Consider the following 12,054-nt stretch of genomic DNA (forward strand, 5'->3'; position numbering starts at 1 on the left):
GGGTGGAAGCCAGTGGGCTGGTGAGGTTGGGAACACTGAGCTTCACATGATGGAACCTCCCCCCAAGCCATTAACAGGTCATGAGATTACAGTCACTCACTCCCTCCTTTGTTTTGTCCTCACTGGGACTAAGAGGCCGCTGCCTCCACCATTTAGCACATGGCAATAATCTCACCAAGACGATAGGATGGTACCCCACCCACAAGGCACCGAAGCAGAAAGTCCTGTCCCTACAGCCAAGCCTTTTCCTCTCTGGACAGGCCACCCCCACGGGACACCCTGGAGGAGTGGAGGATCACCCCAGCCTGTCATGTGGCCACTTCAGAGAGGCAGAGAGAAACTCTCTAGAGGTAAGGGCTGCCTCCAGCCTCCATTCTCACGACTGGTGAGTGTCCAGAGGGCTGAATGGCACAAAAGCAGCTCTCCATCCCCAGAGTGTTCCGGGATGCAGAGCATGGAACCGATGCCCCAGAAGCCCCCTAGCCCAGCAGGCTGGAGAGACAGGGATGATGAGGCTGTCCCTGGGGCTAGTGAGAGCTGTGTACTCCCAGGAGCAGCCTGGGCATCCTTGTCTCTGTGGAGGAAAGACTTAGTCATTCACATGTGGATCCAGACTGCCTGGGATCTCACACATGCTTCGCTCCTCTCAGATCCCCTCTCTGTCCTCAGACGACCCATCTCTGAGGACACAGGCACATGCAAGACGACAGTGGACCAAGTGCATTTCACAACAGAACGGTTTTATCCATGTTTTACATCCCCCATCGCAAAGGAGCTACTGTGCCCACCCACACACACCCAGACCCAAGTCCCCACCACCTAACCCCACCCACCCACACCCCCTCCTGGCTCTGGTCATTCTGTCCTTCCTCCCCACCCCTATGGCAGCCAGGATGGTTGCTAGGACCTGGAGGAGCCCAAGGCTTCCATGGGGGCTGCCCAGTTGGACTGGCCCTGGAAGGCTGGCCCACCGTTCCCTACTGGCTGCAGTGCCACTTCCTCCTCCTCCGTGTGACACATGGGTCACACCTGCTCCTTTTGGGCTGGGAAAGGTCAACCAGCCCCAGAGCCAGGGTGTGCCTCCCAGAGCCTCGCAGGTCAGCCCTAGGCCTGGCCAGGTCCTCAGCTGCAGCCAGGCCTCCACACCGAGCCCGCTTTCTAGACTTGGCAGCTTCCAGGGGGCCTGAGCTGAGGCCCATTCTCTGGGGCACAGCGGCCTGGGAAGCTTGCTGGGCCCTCTGCCCTGCAGTACAGACAAGACCCGAGGCAGGGACAGGGCTCTGTGGCAGGCCCCAGGGCAGCAGGCTGTGGTGAAGGCCCAAGAGGAAGGCCAGGCTGGGGAGCTCCTCCTCATTCTCACTGAACCCGTGACCCAGCCCTGGGGCTCCACTAAGAGGAGAGGCCTCCCTGAGAACCTTGCTGACCCTGAGTCCTGATGGAGGGCCTGAGCGCTTGGTGCCCTGGCAAGGAAACGGCTGTGCTGTTCCAGCCTGAGGGGGCTCCTGATATCCTGGAGAGGGCACAGAGCCTTTGTGCCTGAACAGGCCCCTGTCTGTTTGGGGGTGCCTTAGATGGCCATGGAAATCCATCTGGGGTGTACAGGTTTCATCTCTGACCCCAGGCTGTGGGCCTTGCTCGTTCCTCTGGGCATCGTGTTGGGCCACAGACTCTGAAGGTCTTGAGTCCAGGTGGGGTGCCCTGTGATTGGGAGTGGCTGGCACCCCGTTATCCTCCTCCAAGGCCAGGACTTGTGTCTGCACTAGCTGGTGGGAGAGAGGTGGACAGTGACTGCTCTGCACCCTCCAGGGAGAGCCGGGGCTTATGGGCAGGGGGAGGTGAGATGGGACTCACATCCACAGACAGAGCCTGTGGCCCTCCTGCCTTCCTCCTGCACCTTCTCCCCAGCAGGGTCCTTGCCCTGTCCCCGGCTCCCCTCCTCCCCTTCCATTCCTCCTGCCCTGCACCCACCTGGGCAGCCTCCTGGGTGCAGGGCCACTCTGTCAGGGGAGGGAGGGACAGAGCCTTCAGGGCCTCCTGCTCTAGGGCTCTCCCCGGCCCTGGCTGACCTGGGTCGTTTCCTCCTGGATTTCCAGGGTCACCTGACTACCCTCCCCTGCCCCCAGTCTCCCTAGTATCAGTCCCTCCCCTGGCCACCTCTTCAGGGGAGAGTCCTTCCTCCTGCTCCAGCTCCTCAGCCAGGCCCGAGAGATCCAACTCTGGTTCTGGGGAAAGCAACTCTGCCAGGAATCGGGGGTGAATGACCACCTCCACCTGGAATGGAGGGGAGAGGCTGTGAGCAGCCTTGGCAGGTGTGCCCTGGGAGGCAGGAAGGCCTGGGAGAAACGTGACTAGCAGAGGCCAATCCAGAGTTCCCCTCACAAAGGGGGAGCTTTCAAACTCCCATAGGTATTGTCTACTCTCACATAAACACACACACACACTCACAAGCAGGTGCACATGCAGACACATGGGCTCCAAAGCACAAACACATAGGCACCGACCCAGACACACAAAGGCCTACAAAGAGAGAGACACACACACATGTACAACTTACACATCCACATATACACATCCTATGCACCAAAGTACACTCAGACACACAGGAAGACACACAGATGTCAGGGTCAAGGACCAGAGCCTAAATCCCATTATCCTGGGCCAAAGCCAGAACTAGGGTGCTAAGAGCATCTCTCCCTGGAATCCTGGAGTCTCAGACTCCAGGCCCAGCCCACCTTGGTGTCAAAGTCCTCCTGGGAACACAGCTTTTCCACGTAGCTGAGGAGATCCGGGTCTGGGAAGCAGCCGTCCTCGTCCTGTGGCAGCTCATATCCATCCTCTCGACATTCCATATCTGACTCCCCTGTGGCTGAGGGGCCAGGACCCACCAGTGCCTGCGGGATGTCCCCATGCTCCCTGCGAGCCTCAGGGGGAATCTCCTTGGGGGCCATGTTCAACATCAGCTGCCAGGCTCTGCGTGGCCTTGGGTGGGTGTGCTGGACCCTGGGGCCGTGTTTCCTTGGAGCACAGGCTGAGGCAGAGCAGGAGGAAGGGAAAGTGAGGGGACCCAGCGCCCAGAAGCTGACCCCTGAGCAGGCACAGGGGAGGGCATTGTTGTGGGGCAATGGATATGCATGTGGGAAGGGGGAGGAGCAGCCAGAGCCTCAGGTTTTGTGGGAGGCCAGATTCAAGTCAGGGACAGGTAAAAGTCAGGTGTGAGAACGTGTGGAACATCTAATGATCAAGGGTCTCCCCACCAGCACACTTGTTAGGCAGATTTCACAGGGGCCCCTTAGACAGGGAGGAGGGTGATGAGGTTCTAAATGGACCAGGTCCACACCGCAGAGGGGAAAAGGGGGACTGAGACACCCTCGGGGGCTATCCGTGTTGAAAGACCAATGCCCCCTTGAGTGGAAAGGACCCATCTGGGAACAGGGACCAGGCCTAGGCCTCTCTTACCTGTACCTTGACCTCCAGGGGGAAGGTGATTCACAGACTGAGTGCCCCTTTTGCGGGATGTGGGTTCCTGAGGAGCCAGCTTTGTTGGAGCTGGAGGAGGCATGCCCTGTGCCCGCGTTGTGCAGGACACGTTCCCCATCCTGATCTCATCCTCTGCCTCAAATTGCATGAACCTGGGGGGTGTTGAGGGACAGGCCCCAGTGAGAAAACCACCTGGGCTCTGGAGCCCACCCAGGGCAGCAGGACCGAGGGGGTGAGGAGAGGGTGTCCTTAGGTCTGTCAGGGCCCTGGGAGGTGCTGTCGCAGCAGGGAACTGCAGTGGCAGATATCCAAGATCTGGGCCTCCTCCTGCCTGACCAGCCCTGGAGCTGGAGGGCATGGCCCAGCAGAGACCCAGGTCAATCTCTGGGACCAGGCTTAGGGACACATGGTGGGCAGTGGGGGCCCCTGCTCATGTGCCCCCGGACCTTGTCTGACCCAAACAATGGAGATGGCCAGTGGCCTGGTCAGGCACGTGTCCCCACAGAGCCCTTGCCCGAACCCAGAACCTGGGGCTGGGAGTGAGAGTCTGGGAGAGCACGCATGAGACAGGGCCCAGCACAGGCTGGAGTGGGGATCCTACCATTAGAGGTGAGGCATCTCTTGCCACTGAGAGCTAGCTGCTCCTTTGGTTTTGTTTGGAAACTAGGAGGTTCACATGCAGAAATGACAGGGAGGGCCAGAGACCCATGGGCTTCCCCAGGGATGGCCGGTTGCCCATTCCAGCCATCGTTGATGAAGAGAGGCCTACCACATGCTAGGTCAGTGATGGCTAGGCACCCAGCATGAAGGGGTGCCAGGCTGCCGGGTGGAGTCCTCAGCCCTGCACAGCCCCCATGCCTTCAGGGGACCCCCTCCTGGGCTGCCGTGCTCACCAAGGCCATCCTGAGGCCTCCCCACATCAGCATCACGGTAGGCAGAGCTCCTGGGACAGACAGGCTGGAAGAGCCAAGCTCTCCAGGTGGCAGAGGGGATTCTGGAGGCCAATAGGATTTGGGGATTCAGGGAACAGGAGGTGTCAGGTGCCAGCCTCCTCTTGCATCCTCTCTGATTGCTAGCACCATAGCCAGATCCTGCCCTGGGGCCTGCCCATCACCCACCACCCACCCCACCATGTCGCCCATGGCCCAGGACCCTGACTCACTTTGCTGCCATTTCATAAAAGGCCATCCTCTGAACGGTGCTCATGTGCTGCCATTCCTGCATGGCCTGCCGCATGCCCTCCTCCAGCGTCATGGTGGGCTTCAGGCGAGCCAGGGTGCGAAGCACTGGGCTGTAAGCCCTCAGGGTCAGTCTCTTGGTGCAGCCCAGCCCCCAACTGCCCAACCCCACCCAGCTCCAAGGCCTCCATGGGCCCCACCCCTGCCAAACCCAGGCTCAAGAGGGGGAGACGAGGGTGTCTGGAGAGCAAAGGCAAGCCTTCCTGGTGCTTGGTGCCACCACCTCCCACTCACCAGAGGATGCTTGTCCACTCCCTGGCTATAGCTGGGACACTCTGGCTGGGGGCGGGTTGCCATCTCATATAAAACGCAGCCCCATCAATGCGGGAGGGCAGGCGCCAGTCTACCAGCTAACAGGTCTGAGAAGCCCAAGGATTCTTCTGCCCAGGTCTCTGCACTAGATGGCCTAGTCCCCCTTTTCGGAGGGACCTCGGGTCTAGGAGGGATGTTCCTGCCAGGTTCACAGCTCTGGGAAGATAGACCCTTGCCCGTCTATCTATGGACAGCTCGACCACCTCCCCGTTCACACTGGACTTCTTCAGAACAACAAGGACCGGGCATGCAGAAAGCTCCGTCCTGGGCCTGAATGTCCTAAGCCTTATCTGAAGTGATACCCACTGGCTGCCAGAGGCCCAGGTCCATGTTGAAAGGAGGTAGCACCAGAGAAGCAGGTCCCATTCAAACTCTGGCTCCTCACATCCGAGCAGGACCCTCTCGGACTGCTCTCCTGCACTCAATGTTATCATGGCAGTGCAGAAAGTGAGACAACTGGTCTTGCATGGTGGTGGTAGCTGAGCTAAGGCACGGACGGGATGTCATGGACTGGACGTGGGACACATCTGAGTGCAGACGTGCCTCCTCATAGCATGGACATTGCTGTCAACCCTCCTTCTCTCGAGGTGAAAGGATGCCTGGAAACCTAAGCAGGGAGTCCATGCCAAGGTCCTGTATATGCGAAGGCTCCAGCTGAGCTAATGAGGGTCTGAGAGGTCACTTACATGAGAAAGCAGGAGAGAGCTTCCGCATCGGGGCTCTGGGGCAGGTGGCTGCGGGCCAGGGACTTGAAGCGCTGCCAGCGTCGGAAGTTCTGATAGACGCTCTTATGGTGAGAGGCGTCCTCCTGAGGGCCCGTGTGCTGGGAGGCATGCAGGCTGCCTGCCCCAGAGGTGCCATGTGGCCACAGCCCAGAGGTCCCTGGGGGCAGGGTGAAGGCCATCTGGGCAGCTGGTGGTGCAGCTTGAGGAGGAAGGCCTGGGGCCAAGCCTCCCTTGCCAGCCTGAGCTGCTGCAATAGCTGGGGCAGCCACCCCGCTGTCCCCCACAGGGCTTGCTATGCAAAGGGGTGCAGGACACAAAGCACTCCCCATGAGGGCCCTGGAAGCATTCCCATTGAGGGGGGCCTGAGGGCGCCCAAAGGCCTGAGACTGGTGGGGCAATGCTGACCTCCCTCCTGACCAGACTGGGACAGGGATGTTGCCAAGCCCTGGGGCAATGGGGCCATGGTCAGCAGGAGTCACCCGAGGTGTCATGGGGTGAGGTGGCTGCAATAGGGTGCTGCCAGGCAGGAGTAATGGGGCCATGGGCGGTGGCAGGTGCTGCTCCCAAGCTGGCTGGGGTTGGGAGCCAGGAGTGGGGGGAGGATAGGAGCGTGAGGCCCCAGGGGGCATGACCACATCCGTGCCCAGCAGTGGAAATGCTGTGGAGAGAAAGGAAAGGGGTGAATGGAAGAGGAGAATGGGTGACATGGACGGAAGCTCTCTGGGGACTCAGAGGGCACACCTCAGTGGGAGAGGGCATTTGGCCCGAGGAAGCTGTGTGTTGTGCAGATGTCGTGGAGGGATGTTCATGGTCTTGACCCCCACACCCAGTTCCCTGCCCCTGTCTACCGAGAAATGCTCAGATCAGCAGCAGGGATGGGAGAGCCTCCCTGAGGAGCTCCCTGACACCTCGTCCTCACAGGCTGTCCCCACGTCCTGGACCTGAGAGGTCATCTACTCTGAGCATGCCCCTCAGCAAGGTCACTGGCAGGTAAGGGCCTTCTCCAAGGTCCTTCCAGGCACTGTGAGGCCTTTGATGGACCTCCACTGTCTAAAGTCGAAGGGCCTCACATCCTCCTCAACCCTTCCTCTCGGGATGCTCAGCACACATCTGTTCTCTCATACTTTCCTGACCACACAAAACACCTCTCAAAGGCTGTGAAGATCGCTCTGCACACAGAACCCTTAGACAAACACAGAACAGCCCCACCAAGCATGCACCTGCCTCTCTGAACCACCCAGAGTGGACACTTCACGGGGGCTATGGTGTGCCACCCCATCCCGATGGCCCTGAGTCCCTCCCGCCATGCAGTTCTGCTCCTCAGAGAGAAGTCTGAGAAGTCGGTGTGTGTCCCCTGCATTTTTGCCACTTCCCATCCAGGGTTGGCTTCCAAAGATGAGCACGGGCCCAGGGCGGCTCATGTGACAAGGGTCATGGGAGTGGAGGCTGCCTGTGGTCCTTCCCCTTCCAGCTCCCAATAATGGAAAGTGAGGAGAAACTGAGAAGCAGGCAGGAGTCAGGTGCCATTGTGAGAAAACCGCCCATTCAGGAGAAGGAGGTACATACCACGAGGCACCGAATTGACCTCCACAGATGCTCTAGGAGGTTTCAGAGTAGCAGACTAGATCATCTTCCTGCTTCTGTGCTACACTGCTTCACCCACCCCCCTTTACAAAGGAAGCAGCCTTCCTAGGCATTCCACCTGCACCAGCCTCTCTCCACATGTAGTAGTAGTGACTTGAAATAGGAACACACTCTTCATCTCAAAGTCAGGCCTCAGCTTCTGCCATGAGCCACCTGACATGCTGCGCCATGTCTGCAGAGACGTATTTCCACAAAAGGGAAACCAATACAGAACACCTCAGGCCCACGAGTCCTAGCTTGGGTGAAGTCACCTGGTTGCCCTTCCCTTGTGGAATCCAAGGCCACAGTTGCCTGACCTGAGAAGTGAGTTCTGGGCGGGATGGAGGGAAACGTTCTGGGCCGTGGCAGTGAGAGTCACATCCTGCTCAGCTCAGAGCAGACCCTTTCCTGAGCATGAGGCCACAGACAACACCCACCAGCACTGAATCGTTTTCTGACTATACCCTCCCATTCCACGCCCCCATTAGCCAGAGGATGCGCCAGTTCCAATCCCTTAGAGAGGTCTGGTGAGGCGAGCTTCAGATGCCTGAGGACCACAAGGCGGGGCTAGGCTTTCCCCATGACCCACCCAGGGCCAGCCACAGGACACTGGCTACACACACGTTCCAAGTGGCTTGTCTCCCTTCTAGAAACCGCCAACCTGCCTGCTGCCATCCTGCCTCCCCAACCAGAGTAAGGCCTCTTGAACCACCTCCAAGCAGCTGTCCTCCCCAGGGCAGCTTCAGGTTTCTACAGGCTCCCCAGCTGAGATGTCCCTGGGGTGCAGTGCTGTCTCCTTCCTCTCCTTCCGTCCAACTCCATGTCCACAGTGAAGGGTCCCAACGGAAAACCAGGGATTTGAGGGAGGCCCTTTCTCTTGGAAAACAGCCCCTGTCTAGAGGCTTACCGCCTTCTGAAGCCATTGCCACAGGCATGGGCCTGGACCACCACGGGCTGGTGGCCTCAACGTGGACAGTCAAGAGCAGGACCCAGCGAGGGACCTGCCCCAACAGATGCTCAGGACGCAAGTAAAGGAGCCCAAGTTTGAATCTCAACAGTAGAATGCGGGCCTCCAGTCATTCTGCAGTGGGGGAGGGGCCAAGGGCAGGTGAGCCTGGGTGGGGGTGGGGTGCCATTCCATGCTGGCCTCTGCAGGGAGGCAAGAACCAGACGTTTCTTCCACCTTATGCAGGGGCCAGACAATTGTCGATTGCCTCATCAGGCAATGTATGTGTTGGTTTTCAGAGTCACAGCACCGAGGTTTGTCTTGATGTTCCCTTTCCCTCTGTTATTCATCAACTTGTTTGTTGTCCTTCAACCGCCTCAGCTTCCGTCCTGGCTCCAGGCTCCCTTCCCCAGAGGCCAGACTTTCTGAACAAAATTCACCTTTTATCATCTGATAATCACTTGGGTTTTCATGGCCACATGGAACCCAATGTTTATGGTTTGGCTTCTCTCAGCAGACCCACCATTTGTGATTGGTGTGTGTCCGTCTTTCCTAAGGAAACCGTCCTTGTGTGCCAACCAGCATCCAGCAGGACCCACCTTCCTCATGTTCCCTTGTGCTGGAAAGGACCAGCCTATCCAAAAAGCCACTGCACAGCCCACGTGTCCAAGACCAGAGATCAGTCTGTCGTGTCTCCCGTATGATGACATTGCTGGTAAGTCTTGGAGCTTTTCCCTGTTAAATGTTTGAATGTAACATTTTCAACAAATCCTCCCCTCACAGGGATCACAGTCCACGTGTGCCGAATAGCATATGGAGTGCTGAGTCCTCCTCTCCCCTCTTTCCCCTGTCCACTCAGTCCTCGTTCCCACCAGGGATCAGAGATACCTGTTTCATTCCCATCTTTTCAGAGATCTTTTGGGCAAGCAACTTTGAATGCCATCCGTTTGCCTTTGCAGGTAGTATTCCTTTGTCTCTGGTTGAAATGTACCATGTGCACAGGGAACTCCATCTTGGACTTGTGATGGAAAAGGTTGGGGGATAATGTGAGAAAGTGATTACATATATATCCTATATAGATATATATGTATCATATATCATATATACATACATCTGTCTGTACGACAGGGTCCTTTGGCTACGCAGCAGAAGTAGACAAAACATTGTAAATCAACTGCAGTGGAAAACCTAACCTCTTGTAAGATCAAAGAGTTCCTCTTGAGAAAGAGTAAAAAAGGAAACGAGAAAATTAAATTGCGACCCCGTAGACCTGAGTATCTTTCCTTTTGTTGCCTTCCTACTGATATCGTGGCTCCTCTGTTACTGGATGCATTTTTAACATGGGAGTTCCTCCATTCTCTTGAAATTCAATGTACTGAAAGGGCAGAGTGCTCAACGCCAGGCAAAAACAATAGTAAATGTGCAGCTCCATTTGAGTTTTTCATTTCCCATACACAGTGCCTGCATTTAGCCTGACCTGTGTCCCGTGCACCATTTTGGACATATCTTTACTGCAAGTACTTTCCCTGTGTATCTGAAATTTACGTTTCCCTCGGAATCAGCATGCATCTGGCAAGACTCACCCATAAGGGTACCATATTAGGCTACAGGGAGTGGGCAGTTCTTGAGGGGAGGAGAACTTGGAGTGGAGACCAAAAGGTGCCTTTTGGTCCAACCCAAAAGAAAATGGCAAAGGGACCCCAAATCTGCAGGCTCTCTGGATGAAATGGCAATGGAAGAGCCAAGAGATACTATTGCGTCTTTGAGCTTTATGTGGTTAAGGACAGAAGTAAGGGAGGAGAAGACAAAATCTTCTCTTTCCTTATGTGAAAGGACCAAAAGTGTGTGTGGGGGGGTCTATTGGTTTAATTTCTTTCTCCTTTGGGGGACACACGTGCTGCCTATTGGTGTTCCTAGGCTAGGAGTCACATCAGACCTGCACGAGCAGGCCTCTGCCATAGCCAGAGCAATGTGGGATCCAAGCTGCGTCTGGGACCTACAGCACAGCTCAGGGCAACCCCGGATCCTTATTCTACTGAAGGAGGCTGGCATGGAGTGTGCATCCTCACAGATCCTAGGGGGGTTGATGTCTGCTGAGCCATGATGGGAATTGCTGGCTTTTGTAGGTGTGAAAACATTGACTGCCCGTGATGTGGGTGTGCCCTTTGACACAGTGCCAGCTTTTTATCCACCAATGTCCAATCTCCACGTGTCCAAACCCACTCGCATCAACGTCCTCCCCAGCAAGCCCTGCTTGAAAGCTGGTGCATTTCCTGTCTGCATCCCATACCCTTGCTCTTGAGAATCGAGGCTCGTCCTTGCCTATGGTGCTGTCTGCATGGGAATCAACGTAGCATCCCTGACACAGCCAAACGGAAACACACCTGAGGAAACGTTCAGATTGGGAGTTAAGGTCAGCTTATCACGATGCAAGTGATAGGAATGCGTATGTCCGTCTTGTGTGGTGAGAGGTGAGGTCTCTGGAACATCATCAAGGGAGGTGAGGGGTGAAACCTCCTAGGACTGCAAGCAAATCTCTTGGGAGGCAAGAGTCCCTGTGTGCAGTAGCAGAAGTACAATTCCTCCTGCTGTTAGGGTGTTGGGCAAGGAAGGAGAGGTTGAAAGGATTGTTGCAGATTGAGAAAAAGGACTTGTGTGGGTGCTTCCGAAGCTTCTTGCCCCTTGCAAAGGAACATGGACTCCAAAGAGGGTGAGAAGCTGAGGCGAGAGTATCTCCTGCAATGCCATGGTGAGCTTTGTAGGAAGAAACTCTGGATGGGGCACTGCAAAACTGAGCACCATGGGAATAGGGCTCTCTATTGGAGCTTTTACACTGAAGAAACATTTCAAGGGTTTTCAAACAAGACCTTCATATGAGAAGATTGCTGAGGCACCCATTGTACCCAGTCATTCAGGAAGGCCAGGCTTCCTTGTTGCTTCCTCCCCTTCTTCAGCCACTCCTGCAATTTGTTACAAGATTCTCACGCATAGCTCAGATGTAGTATTTGTGGGGGTTTCTTGTTTGGTTGGTTTTGAATTGTTCTTCCCCCAAGACAATGGTTTTGCTACTGTACAGCATGGTGACCCAGGTACACACACATGTACACATTCTAGTCGCTCCCATGAGCATGCTCCATCACAAGTTCCCAGTGCTACACAGCAGGATCTCATTGCTAATCCACACCAAAGCCAATCCTTTGCATCCCTTCACCCCAAGCTCCCAATCCACCCCACCCCCTCCCCAGATGTCGTATTGGCATGAGTCTTCTCAGGGACACTGATACAAAAGTTGCATTGTGGAAACGAGGTGCTCCCAAATCTTCCACATTTTTTGACTGACTTTGGACTTCTGAGGGCCGCATCCATGGCATCGGGAGATTGCCAGGCTAGGGGTCCAATCAGAGCTGTGGCCCCTGGCCTATGCCAGTGCCACAGCAACGCCAGATCCCAGCCGTGATGGCAACCTACACCGCAGCTCACATCAACACCCGATCCTTAACCCACCGGGCGAGTCCATGTGTGGAACCCGCAACTTCATGGTTCCTAGTCAGATTCGGTTCTGATGCACCATGACACGAACTCCTTCTGTTGTTCATTATTTTATACTACCTCAGAACCCTACATGCCGACATCGGAGAGGCAGAGGTTGTCAAATCAGCTGCACTGTAATTAGGGAAACCAGTCATGGAAGTGGGTGTCTCAACGTCCTTTGGACCATGACCTCTGATTGTTC

At 56.1% G+C, this 12,054-nt stretch overlaps 1 protein-coding gene across 2 annotated transcripts; it reads right to left on the minus strand.

Moving 5' to 3' along the window:
• Positions 1-723: 723 nt before the first annotated feature.
• Positions 724-8,439, minus strand: LOC146396323 (NUT family member 2G-like). Of its 2 annotated transcripts, XM_084994652.1 has the most exons (8): positions 8,283-8,439; positions 7,319-7,568; positions 5,714-6,410; positions 4,640-4,768; positions 3,457-3,629; positions 2,733-3,028; positions 2,155-2,271; positions 724-1,763 (listed from the first exon to the last, which is right to left on the minus strand). In XM_084994652.1, exons 3-8 carry the CDS (start codon positions 6,379-6,381, stop codon positions 978-980), a joined length of 2,169 nt encoding a protein of 722 aa, XP_084850778.1. In that variant the 5' UTR covers positions 6,382-6,410; positions 7,319-7,568; positions 8,283-8,439; the 3' UTR covers positions 724-977. The 2 variants fall into 2 exon arrangements, with proteins under 2 accessions (XP_084850778.1, XP_084850777.1); XM_084994651.1 differs by lacking the exon at positions 7,319-7,568 and having other exon boundaries at positions 8,283-8,399.
• Between the last annotated feature and the right edge of the window lie 3,615 nt (positions 8,440-12,054).

This window comes from Sus scrofa, chromosome 14 (assembly GCF_054392235.1).
Source record: "Sus scrofa isolate SSC_HxYL_T2T_F1_AM1 chromosome 14, Sscrofa_HxYL_maternal_Yorkshire_Landrace_v2.0, whole genome shotgun sequence".
Lineage (NCBI taxonomy): Eukaryota > Metazoa > Chordata > Mammalia > Artiodactyla > Suidae > Sus > Sus scrofa.